General features: G+C 38.4%; 1 protein-coding gene across 1 annotated transcript in view; it reads left to right on the top strand.

Annotated features, from left to right (window-relative positions):
• Positions 1–13095, top strand: part of SLC32A1 (solute carrier family 32 member 1) — a 21944-nt gene extending 8849 nt beyond the window's left edge. The window contains exons 2-3 of the mRNA XM_056549636.1: positions 1–595; positions 10267–13095. The exon at positions 1–595 is cut by the window's left edge and continues 44 nt beyond it. Of these exons, the coding sequence (XP_056405611.1) occupies positions 227–595; positions 10267–11454 (1557 nt within the window). The 5' untranslated portion in view covers positions 1–226 and the 3' untranslated portion in view covers positions 11455–13095. The remainder of the gene's footprint in view (positions 596–10266) is intronic.
• Positions 13096–13674: the final 579 nt, after the last annotated feature.

Below are 13674 nucleotides of genomic sequence, written 5' to 3'. Positions count from 1 at the left end.
AAGAAGTGTCTACCAAGTTTCCATTAATAACCAAAAAAAATAAGACATAAAGGAGGAGAAGGTGTCCAACATGGCGATCCCAAGGAGGTTCTAACTATTGGCAGAAGGTGTCATGCTGAGGGGGTGGAGAAGAAGAAGCCTGAAGAAGTGGAGGTAACAGTCTACATCCATACCTGAGACCTTGGAGGAGGACATTCCTTATCTTGTGGGGTCTTGACAAGCCAACATGGCGACCATGATAAGGAGCAAACTGTCCAATGTGGCCACCACGGTGTCCAACAAGTCCCAGGCCAAGGTCAGTGGAATGTTTGCCAGGATGGGCTTCCAGGCGGCCACTGATGAAGAAGCTGTTGGCTTTGCCCATTGCGATGACCTGGACATGGAGCACCGACAAGGTCTTCAGATGGACATCCTGAAAACTGAGGTGTCCCCTGGTGATGCCCCTGCAGAAGGAGATATCCATTACCAAAGAGATGGCACAGGTCCCCCTCCTTCTTCTTCTAAAGATGAAGGACTATGCTCTGAGCTCTCCACGGGTGGGAAGCCTAAAATCACATCATGGGAAGCTGGTTGGAATGTCACCAACGCCATCCAGGTAAGACAACTCCTTTATAACTAGACAGTGTTTGTGAATTATCTCATTTTATTCTTCATATTGATATTTGGAGGTCATGGAGGGGGTGCTTGGGGATCCTCCATCATATCAAAGCCTCTTGAGGTCATTTGTCCAAGGTCAAAAATTCTTGATGAGCAGTTTACTATAGTACCTCCCTGTAAAATAATGTAATCCTTGTAAAATAATTTACCTCCCTGTAAAATAATGTAACCTCTGTAAAATAATTTACCTCCCTGTAAAATAATTTACCTCCCTGTAAAATAATGTACCTCCCTGTAAAATAATGTACCCCCTGTAAAATAATTTACCTCCCTGTAAAATAATTTACCTCCCTGTAAAATAATTTACCTCTGTAAAATAATTTACCTCCCTGTAAAATAATGTAACCCCTGTAAAATAATTTACCCTCTGTAAAATAATTTACCTCCCTGTAAAATAATGTACCCCCTGTAAAATAATTTACCTCCCTGTAAAATAATGTACCTCTGTAAAATAATTTACCTCCCTGTAAAATAATTTACCTCCCTGTAAAATAATTTACCTCTGTAAAATAATTTACCTCCCTGTAAAATAATGTACCCCCTGTAAAATAATTTACCTCCCTGGAAAATAATTTACCTCTGTAAAATAATTTACCTCCCTGTAAAATAATGTAACCCCTGTAAAATAATTTACCCTCTGTAAAATAATTTACCTCCCTGTAAAATAATTTACCTCCCTGTAAAACAATGTACCCCCTGTAAAATAATGTACCCCTTGTAAAATAATTTACCTCCAAGTAAAAGAATGTACCTCCTGTAAAATAAAGTACCTCCCTGTAAATTAATGTCCCCCCTGTAAAATAATGTACATCCCCCTCTAAAATAATGTACCCCTGTAAAATAATTTACCTCCGGTAAAATAATGTACCCCCTCCCTGTAAAATAATGTACCACCTCCCTGTAAAATAATGTACCCCCTCCCTGTAAAATAATGTACCCCCTCCCTGTAAAATAATGTACCCCTTCCCTGTAAAATAATGTACCCCCCCCATACAATGTTACATCTTATATACAATATACAAGGATCGCATTCCCCTAGGAGAGATAATCCCTATTAAACATGGGTCACATGCTCTCAATAGGGATTTGTGTGCAGAGCATTTCACTTAGGAGTCACATCTGCAGTATTTCTTATGTAAAGGAAAATCACTATAGAGAGGCACAGGGACTCCAGGATAGAACATCCATCCCGAACATATTATAGTACCAATATTTAATAGATAGTAGCTGTATATATGTAGATATAGGTAGGTAGATAGATAGATAGATAAATAGATATGAGATAGATAGATAGATAGATATGAGATAGATAGATAGATAGATAGATATGAGATAGATAGATATGAGAGATAGATAGATAGATAGATATGAGATAGATAGATAGATATGAGATAGATAGATAGATATGAGATAGATAGATAGATATGAGATAGATAGATAGATATGAGATAGATAGATAGATATGAGATAGATAGATAGATAGATATGAGATAGATAGATAGATAGATATGAGATAGATAGATAGATATGAGATAGATAGATAGATATGAGATAGCTATGAGATAGATAGATATGAGATAGATAAGATAGATAGATAGATATGAGATAGATAGATAGATATGAGATAGATAGATAGATAGATATGAGAGATAGATAGATATGAGAGATAGATAGATATGAGATAGATGGATAGATATGAGATAGATGGATAGATATGAGATAGATGGATAGATATGAGATAGATGGATAGATATGAGATAGATGGATAGATATGAGATAGATAGATATGAGATAGATCAGTGGTCTTCAAACTGTGGCCCTCCAGATGTTTCAAAACTACAATTCCCAGCATGCTGGCATGCTGGGAGTTGTAGTTTTGCAACATCTGGAGGGCCAGAGTTTGAAGACCGCTGAGATAGATCAATGATAGATAGGTAGGTAGGTAGGTATGCCTGACATAGAATGGTTATGGGCAGACAAGGAATAGACGGACTCTGCACTGTATTTCGATACTTACTGTTTAGACAATAATGGAGACGATGTAATAATATTTATAGTTACATAATAATTTACAAACATGAATTTCAAAGATCATCAGCTTATTTATAGAACACATAGGATTCTCTCTGTCCTGGTAACATTGTTGTCTGTTCCTATCATGTGTTACACATATATATATATATATATATATACAGTTCAGTAATTGTATGTAGGAGGGAGGACAGGAGGATATACACAGGGACAGGAACATTTGTAGCAATGACAAATTATATATATGTAATCGATCACATTAGCTATAGTTATTTTTTATGTAATCTATTATCTATCTCATATCTATCTGTCTATTCATCTATCTCATATCTATATATCTATCTCATATCTATCTCATATGTATCTACCTCCTCTCTCTCTTACATGTATTTATGAGTAAATTAATACACCAATAAATGAATGAGTGATGTGAGTTTCATTCAAATTCCCATTTATATTTTATGGACATAAATCCCTTTGGTTTCCTAAAGAGACTGATCATGTGACATCTACTATCACATACAGGTCGTGGGTGGATTTTTATTGCACCTTCCATTAAATAAAGAAGTAGATGGCATGTACCTACCTCCATACAAAATGTGACATTATAATGGGAGGTATATAGGGTCTTTACACTCAGCAATTCCTCAACTAGAAAGATGGCAGCTGAGCTGTGAATACCTCTACATGGCAGAGCAGGGTAATCTGGGCAGTTTTCTTGTGGCCATTACTGCCCCCTAGCAGAAGATGTTGGAGATACAGCCTGATATCAGGCCTTGTAGAGATGGTTTGGACTATGAGATTAAAAATGAGATGGGACTTGAAGCTTTGGAAAATCTATCATCTGTCTATCTCATATCTATCTATCTATCTATCTATCTATCTCATATCTATCTATCTCATATCTATCTATCTATCTCATATCTATTTACCTATCTCATATCTATCTATCTCATATCTATCTATCTATATCTCATATCTATCTATCTCATATCTATCTCCTATCTATCTATCTCCTATCTATCTATCTCATATCTATCTCATATCTATCTCATATCTATCTATCTATCTATCTCATATCTATCTATCTCATATCTATCTCATATCTATCTATCTATCTCATATCTATCTATATCTCATATCTATCTCATATCTATCTCATATCTATCTATCTATCTATCTCATATCTATCTATCTCATATCTATCTATCTCATATCTATCTTTCTCATATCTTTCTCATATCTATCTCATATCTATCTCATATCTATCTCATATCTATCTATCTATCTCATATCTATCTATCTATCTATCTATCTATCTATCTATCTCATATCTATCTATCTATCTCATATCTATCTATCTCTCTATCTATCTCATATCTATCTATCTCATATCTATCTATCTATCTCATATCTATCTCATATCTATCTATCTATCTCATATCTATCTCATATCTATCTATCTATCTCATATCTATATCATATCTATATCATATCTATCTCATATCTCTCTCATATCTTTCTATCTATCTATCTATCTATCTATCTCATATCTATCTATCTATCTCATATCTATCTATCTCATATCTATCTATCTATCTCATATCTATCTATCTCATATCTATCTTTCTCATATCTTTCTCATATCTATCTCATATCTATCTCATATCTATCTCATATCTATCTCATATCTATCTATCTATCTATCTCATATCTATCTATCTCATATCTATCTCATATCTATCTATCTATCTCATATCTATCTATATCTCATATCTATCTCATATCTATCTCATATCTATCTATCTATCTATCTCATATCTATCTATCTCATATCTATCTATCTCATATCTATCTTTCTCATATCTTTCTCATATCTATCTCATATCTATCTCATATCTATCTCATATCTATCTCATATCTATCTCATATCTATCTCATATCTATCTATCTATCTATCTATCTCATATCTATCTATCTATCTCATATCTATCTATCTCTCTATCTATCTCATATCTATCTATCTCATATCTATCTATCTATCTCATATCTATCTCATATCTATCTATCTATCTCATATCTATCTCATATCTATCTATCTATCTCATATCTATATCATATCTATATCATATCTATCTCATATCTCTCTCATATCTTTCTATCTATCTATCTATCTATCTATCTCATATCTATCTATCTATCTCATATCTATCTATCTCATATCTATCTCATATCTATCTATCTATCTATCTATCTCATATCTATCTATCTATCTATCTCATATCTATCTATCTATCTATCTCATATCTATCTATCTATCTATCTCATATCTATCTATCTCATATCTATCTATCTCATATCTATCTATCTATCTATCTATCTATCTATCTCATATCTATCTATCTCATATCTATCTATCTCATATCTATCTATCTCATATCTATCTATCTCATATCTATCTATCTCATATCTATCTATCTCATATCTATCTATCTCATATCTATCTATCTCATATCTATCTATCTCATATCTATCTATCTCATATCTATCTATCTCATATCTATCTATCTCATATCTATCTATCTCATATCTATCTATCTCATATCTATCTATCTCATATCTATCTATCTCATATCTATCTATCTCATATCTATCTATCTCATATCTATCTCATATCTATCTATCTCATATCTATCTATCTCATATCTATCTATCTATCTATATATCTCATATCTATCTATCTATCTATCTATCTCATATCTATCTATCTATCTATCTATCTATCATGTATAATGTATACACATATCTACTGTTATTTTGGCAGAATATTATTATGTAGTTATTGGGGCCTTTGGAGACATTACTAGATAATACTCATGTAGAGATCTTATACCCACAAACACTTCCAGTACTTATTACTGATCTTTTGGTAACTCTCATGTGTCTATTTATCTGCCTGCGGATGTTTGTAGAGGATCTCATATTGAATGAATTTGCAGATTCAATGTACCTCAGTATATCAGACAATCTTATAAATGATGTCTTATTGCAGTGGTCCCCAACCTGTGGCTCTCCAGCTGTTGCAAAACTACAACTCCCATCATAGTAGTGAGAGCTACAGGATGGAGGCCGCCATCTTATTGCATTGAGGAGCACAAATCCTTTTATACAGATACAGCTAATGTAATGTAAGACAAAATGTATGTATATGGACTTTTCCAAAACCAGGGAAGTTTGAGTCATAGTAAAGATGGAGGACTTTTTTGGGCTACCTGTCAATCAAGGGCTTAGCTACCACAATAGCTAGAAAAGTGACTTTAGGGGCTCTCCTCCATAAAAGAGACAGTAGGAAACTATAATTATACTACTAATAATAATAATATCGTAATAATCATAGTAATAGTCATAATAATCATAGTAATAATAATCATAGTAATAATCATAGTAATAATAATAATAATCATAGTAATAATAATAATCATAGTAATAAAAAAAAATCATAATAATAATAATAATCATAGTAAAAATAATAATAATCGTAATAGTAATGATAATCATAAAATAAAAAATAATAAAATATATGTATATATATTATATAATACATATATAGAGAATAAATATTAAATACAAATATCTAAAAAATAAATATAAAATAAATATAAAAAACTAATATAATATAATAAATATAAATAATAATAAAACTAAACATACAGGTTATATAGTCAGAACCAAAAGAACCATATGCTTTCTATGTAACCCAGTTACTGTTAAAATTGTCACCCTATAGGGGTTATATTTGAAGTAAACTATGCCCTCATTGATTATATCAGTGTTTTCTGTCCAAGGTGCCTCCAGCTGCTGCAAAACTACAACTCCCACCATGCCCGGACAGCCTTTGGCTGTCCGGGCATACTGGGAGTTGTAGTTTTCCAGCAGCTGGGGGCACACTGGTTGGGAAACAATATTTTATGGCATCAACTAGAAAATCAAATATTCTTCTCTTACCCCCCATAGATACAATGTGCATATTAGGAAACATGGATGTCATAGGGGAGCAGGTCTTCCTGAAGTGTCTAGGCCATAACTGATGGCCTTAAAGGGGTCATCTGGTACTTTGCAAAAATGTTTATCCTTATTGGGCCCGGGGGAAAAAATAGAAAAAAAATTATAATCTTATACTTACCTACCCAGCCCTGTCAAGCTCCATCTCCTCCTCCGATCTTCTGCCTTCTTCCTGCTTTCGAGATGAGTACTTGGAGCAGGACTTGACCACAGAGCCAATCACTGGATGGGACACCAAAGAGGCCAGTTATTGGCTGAGCCAACAGGTCCTGTTTCAACCGCTCATCTCTCCCAGGATAGAGGCAAACGGGAGCTGCAGTGGATCGGTGGGGGATAAGTATATATTTTTTTTCTATTTTTTTCTCCGACCAACAGGATATGAAGTTTTTCAAGTTTTTTTTTTAAACAGAATGCGTTTAAAGGGGGTTTCCCACCATTCTCCTATCCAAAGACTAGGACCTCCTTGTGATCTTGAGAACGGGGGGGGGGGGGTGTCCCATAGCATCTATCGGAATGGAATGGCAATCATCTGTGGGCACTGCTGCTCCTTTTATTTGTCATGCCGCTGCTGGAGAGAGCTGTGCAATGTACTTGACTATCTTCGGTAGTTCTATAGCAGTGAATGGAGCATTGATGCACATGTGTGACCATTGATTCATTCCAAAATTACCTTGAGATCGCAGGGGGGCCAAGTGGTTAAACTCTTCACAATTGCATTTATTTCCTTTTTTACTCTACCATTTCTATCAAGTTTAGACCTAGTTTCTAGCAACCGACCATCGGCACCCTTAGACCCGCTTTATGGGCTAACAACATGCCCCAACTTTCTTGGTGTCCCCACAAGCAGGCAAAGGGAGCAAGAGAAAGGCCCTGAAATTCTGGTTCAGACACTCTATGAAGAATGAACTTGAAAGTATATTGTATGGTCTCCAAGATTTATTAAATAAAATAAAATAATAAAATAAATGTATCTACAGCATCATAACGCATTTCGGAGCTTAACCTCCCCCTTCCTCAGATACAGGCTGAATACAGATACACAATATAGCAGGTTTATTAGTTAATCCAGTAAAAAATAAATATATAAACAATTTTTTTTAAATGTATTTATTGATTCAGCCTGCGTCTGAGGAAGGGGCGGTTTAGATCTTAAACGTGTTATGCTGCTGTGCATACACTTTTTTTTATTTTAATCAATAAATATTGCAGATAGTACACAATGGTGTTTTCAAGTGTATTCTTCATGGAGTGCTTGTGCCAGAATTACATAGCCTTTCTGCTGCTTCCTTATCATGCTTGTGGTTCCAGAACATGATTCCCAGCTACATGCATGTCATCCTCCCTTAAAGGGATACTCTGGTGGAAACCTTTTTTATATTTTTTATTTTTAAACCAACTGGTGCCAAAACATTAAACAGATTTGTAAATTAAAAATCCTTCCAGTACTTATCAGCTGCTGTATACTCCAGGGGAAGTTGTGTAGTTCTCTCCAGTCTGACCACAGTGCTCTCTGCTGACACCTCTGTCCATGTCAGGAACTGTCCAGAGCAGGAGAGATTTGCTATGGGGATTTGCTCCTGCTCTGGACAGTTCCTGACATGGACAGAGGTGTCAGCAGAGAACACTGTGGTCAGGTTGGGAAGAACTACACAACTTCCTCTGGAGCATACAGCATCTGATAAGTACTGGAAGTAATTAAATGGAAGTAATTTACAAATCTGTTTTAATTTTTGGCAACAGTTGATTAAAAAAAAATTGTTTTCCACAGGTGTACCCCTTTAAGGCTTTCAAGTGTAGTTGTGTGTCACCTAACTAAATGAGGTGAGAACCTCTCCTGGGTTAACCCTATATATTATCCTGTTTACAGCATACTACCCTATGAGGACCTCTATGAGTGACAGCCTCCACCATGCCCCACAAACTTCCCACCTCTCTAACTCTAACCCAAAAATGGTCCAGACAACTCATCATCTCATTGGCCTTTTCTGTGACATTCTGTAGACGACTATCAGGCCCCTACCAGACCTTTGCTGTCACTAGAAACCTTCGATAGTGACACCGCTGAAAAAAAAAAAAGTAACATTTTGAAATTAGAATTGGTCCCACAAAAAACAATCCCTCAAATGGCTCTGTGGATGGGATATGGCTCTCAGGTTAGGTTAATATACTATGTAATGAACCTTATTTGAAAAACCAAATAATCCACATAGGAGGAAAAGAAATTGGATATAAAAAAGCTTGTATATGATTGTTTACCATGTAATGTATTGTTAAACCTGAAAAAAATTATTTTAGGGGTAAAATTTTTTTTTTAAATCCATGCTGATGAAGGGGGTGCTGTCCCCCTGAAACGTGTCATTGGACCTTTTTTTTTTATTATAATGGATTCAAATATACATGTTTGGCAAACCCGAAAGTCTGTTTGCTGATGTGAATTTTGGACCTCTTTCGGAGTACTGTAGCGCCTGTATAAAAGGTCGTCTTTTCTTACCTCATGGCTGATAGATTGTTTTGACAAGGGAGCCTGTCATTGTTTCGTCCTTGTCATGGGGTGAAACGAATGACAGGTTTTCTTTCAATTTTTATAATAATAATAAATAGTGCTCCTCTTGTCCATTACACTACATGGACAGTGTATTTGAAAAGTATTCAGACCCTTAAACTTTTTTTTTTACATTTTCTTAAATTTCAGTCTATTAAAATATTAACATCAACAGAATCTTTGAAATATTTGCTAGTATTCAGATTTACTCTTAGTTGATGCCCCTTTGGCAGAGATTACAGCCTCCAGTCTTCTTGGCGATGAGGCCACAAGCTTTACACACCTGGATTTGGGGATTTTCTGACATTCTCCTCTGCAGATCCTCTCAAGGTCTGTCAGGTTGGATGGGGATGTCAGTAAAAACCATTATCAGGTCTCTCCAGAGATGGTTAAAGGGGTACTCCGGCCCTAAGACATCTTATCCCCTAGCCAAAGGATAGGGGATAAGATGTCTGATCACGGGGGTCCTGCCACTGGGGACCCCCGCAATCTCTCTTGCAGCACCCACCTGTCTCAGCTGCATGAAGCCATGATCGCTTCTTGTCTTAAGCTTCACGACCATGGGGCTGGAATATCGTGACGTCATGACTCCGCCTCCTTGTGACGTCACATCCCGCACCCTCAATGCAAGCCTATGGGAGGGGGCGTTACGGCCATCACGCCCCCTCCCATAGCATTTCATTGGCGTGACGTCACAAGGGGGCGGTGTTGTGACATCACGATTCCTTCAATCCTCCCCAGTCTCCCTGTCCCAGCCATTGAAACTCCGCCACAACATAATTCTTCCCCATCATGCTTCACTGTAGGCATGGTATTGGGCAGGTGATGGGCAGTGTTGAGCAGTTCAAGTAATCTGTTAGCATAGCATATGTAGTGCATCAGAGTCTGAAATAAGTAAGTGAACCTCCTATGTAGGTGCTGTATAGACTGACAGATTCCTATATCCTCACTTGTGTTGCACTTGTGTTTTTCAGGGGATGTTCGTGTTGGGATTACCTTACGCAATTCTTCACGGTGGATATCTGGGACTGTTCCTCATCATTTTTGCTGCAGTCGTGTGTTGCTACACCGGAAAGATTCTCATTGCCTGCCTGTACGAAGAGAATGAAGACGGAGAGACTGTGAGAGTCAGGGACTCGTATGTGGACATTGCCAATGCCTGCTGTGCACCCAGGTTTCCTAAACTTGGGGGAAGGATTGTTAATGTGGCTCAGATTATCGAACTGGTCATGACATGCATCCTTTATGTGGTGGTCAGTGGAAACTTGATGTTCAACAGCTTTCCCACCCTACCGGTTTCTCAGAAGTCTTGGTCCATCATAGCCACTGCCGTGCTTCTCCCATGTGCGTTCCTCAAAAACCTAAAGTCTGTATCCAAGTTCAGTTTACTCTGCACCATAGCCCACTTTGTCATTAACGTCCTAGTCATTGCCTATTGTCTGTCCAGGGCCAGAGACTGGGCTTGGGACAAAGTGAAGTTTTACATAGATGTAAAGAAGTTCCCAATCTCCATAGGCATAATTGTCTTCAGCTACACCTCCCAGATCTTCCTGCCCTCCTTGGAAGGGAACATGAACAACCCCAAAGAATTCCACTGCATGATGAACTGGACCCACATCGCCGCCTGCATTCTCAAGGGGCTTTTTGCTCTGGTGGCGTATCTGACCTGGGCAGATCAAACCAAGGAGGTCATTACAGACAACTTACCCTCCACTATCAGGGCAGTGGTCAACCTCTTCTTGGTGTCCAAAGCCTTGCTGTCTTACCCGCTGCCCTTCTTTGCTGCAGTAGAAGTCTTGGAAAGATCTCTTTTCCAGGAAGGAGCAAGGTCTTTTTTCCCAAACTGTTACGGGGGCGATGGGAGACTGAAGGCTTGGGGCCTGTCCCTCAGATGTGCCCTAGTGGTGTTCACCTTGCTTATGGCCATCTATGTGCCCCACTTTGCTCTGTTGATGGGTCTCACCGGTAGCCTCACCGGGGCCGGGCTTTGCTTCTTGCTTCCCAGCCTCTTCCATCTTAAGCTTTTGTGGAGGAAGCTTCAGTGGCACCATGTCTTTTTCGATGTTTCCATTTTCGTCATTGGTTCTATTTGTAGCATTTCTGGATTTATACATTCACTAGAGGGTCTAATAGAAGCCTTTAGGTACAATATAGAAGATTGATGCAAAAAAAAAAAAAAGACAATCAAGTTTGGCATCGGCATCGCTAAGAATTATGCATCAGTTTCTACTGACATCCTCATTTTGGCTAGACACATTTAAAGCATTCGCTACCTGAGATGGCGCCATTAATACATTGCCTCTTTTTTTGTATTGCTGGCACATCTGATAGCTGAGAAAGCTACCAACATGCTCTGATCATGAGTTCCGACCCCATTTTTATTCCCCCTTAAAAGGGTACTCTGCCCCTAAGGATAGGGGATAAGATGTCTGGTCACGGGTGGTCCCACCACTGGGGGCCCCCTGCGATCCCAGCTGCGGCACCCCAGACATCCGGTGTACAGAGGAAATTTCACTCCGTGCCAGATGACTGGCGATGCGGGGTGGAGGCTGGTGACGTCATGGCCACACCTCGCTCGTGATGTCACGACCACGCCTCCTCAATGCAAGTCTATGGGAGGGGGCATGGTGGGCGTAACGCCCCCTCCCATAGACTTTCATTGAGGGGGCGTGGCCGTGACATCACCAGCCTCCAGCGCTGCACCTGACGCTTTAAACAAACGCCGAGTGCAGCACGGACATCGCGGGGGTCCCCAGCGGCAAGTCCCCCACGATCAGACATCTTATCCCCTACCCGTTGGATAGGGGATAAGATGTCTAGGGACGGGGTACCCCTTTAAGAAAAGCTAACAAAAAAATAATATATATATATATCTGTATATGAATCAAAGGGAAATGTTTTATTTTTGTTATATTTATTTCAAAGTAATCTAATTTGGATAAATTATGGTAAATATAAATATATATAAGTAACAAAAAAAAGAACTTATCACAAAGAAAGTCTATAGTAAAGAGCAGGGACGTGCACAGACATTTGGGGGGGGGGGGCAGGGGCTCAAGTAGAAAAAAGGGCACTTCTTATTATAAAATGTTTTTAATGTAAAAACCTTACATTTGTTAACACAATTTCTGAGGTAAGGGACCTCCGGCAGTCATGTCAGCTGAATGGGACCCACTTGACCCAACAGAGGTTCCAATCATTGAGAGCATTATAGGGCAGGTTAATTTAGAACAGGGGCTCAAGCCCCCTTTTGAGTCTATGTGTGCACGTCCCTGGTAAAGAGTCCCATGTAAGAAAGGCCTGCATGCAACGTTCTTTTTCACTGCCCATGCGTTCATCCAGTCTGCTAGGCACACCACGATGGCACACTGTACCGGGGCAAACTATTGTCATTCTTCCAAGCTGGTTTTCACATTTGTTATCATGTTGTGGCAGTTATTCGTAAGGAGTAGAGTATGACAAAGACTCATGGGAGTCCACCAACCGGGCCCTATGAAGATGTCACTCGTGTCCTGGTTTACCAAGCACAATCCTAAATGTCACAGTCCACCTATAAGATGCAGCCGCCAATGGCCACTGAATGCTTTCTTCCAGTCTGGGATTCATCTAGAAGAGAAAAATACACACAAGGGGGTTTGTACAGGGGTGGAAATTCATCATGTGCAGTTTTTTCCAAAGTGCAAGGTTTGTTACCTGTGAGTGTGTGTGTATGTGTGACGTAACTGTGCTCACAGACAAGTGTATATCCTAAAGTTCTATTGTGGTACCTTAATATATACAACAATAAAGAGAGATTCTCCTGACTGCTTTGTGTCTCGTACGGTCACCTCGCTCTACTCCCCCAGATAGCATACAGTTCCGTGTCCTATTTGGTGCCATGGTTGGTAAGTAATCTGTGGTGTATGTAGGAAAAAGGGCACCCCATGGCAAAGATCGAAATGGGCCTCCTATTATGGAGTTTATTTTTTCTTTATTGGTAGACAATGCAGTTACCTAGGAAGAGGAGTAATAATTTCTTACCAGTGATCAAAGGACCAGCAATAGATGGGCATCATCTCTCTTAGTGGGCCCCATAGCAGCCACATAGTCTAATTTTATGGTATGGACTTAAGTATTTAATAGGGGTTGCCTAAGGTTAGGAAAACATGGCTACCTTTTTTTTTTCCAAAAGAAAAGAACCAGGTATGTCTAAATTGAACTGCAATACCAGGCCTAACCCATGGATTGATGTAAAACTGTTTTAAAGAAATCAGCCAATGGTGTGCATAGATAAAGGAGTCATATAGCAAAAATCGGAATGGGCCTCCTATTGGTGTCCCTGGGATCTGGAGTTCATTTTACCCTGATTTTCATGACACTTAGACCAGTTCTCCCCATCTTTT

This window comes from Hyla sarda, chromosome 13, assembly GCF_029499605.1.
Source record: "Hyla sarda isolate aHylSar1 chromosome 13, aHylSar1.hap1, whole genome shotgun sequence".
NCBI lineage: Eukaryota > Metazoa > Chordata > Amphibia > Anura > Hylidae > Hyla > Hyla sarda.
This window is presented reverse-complemented; position numbering and strand designations above follow the sequence as displayed.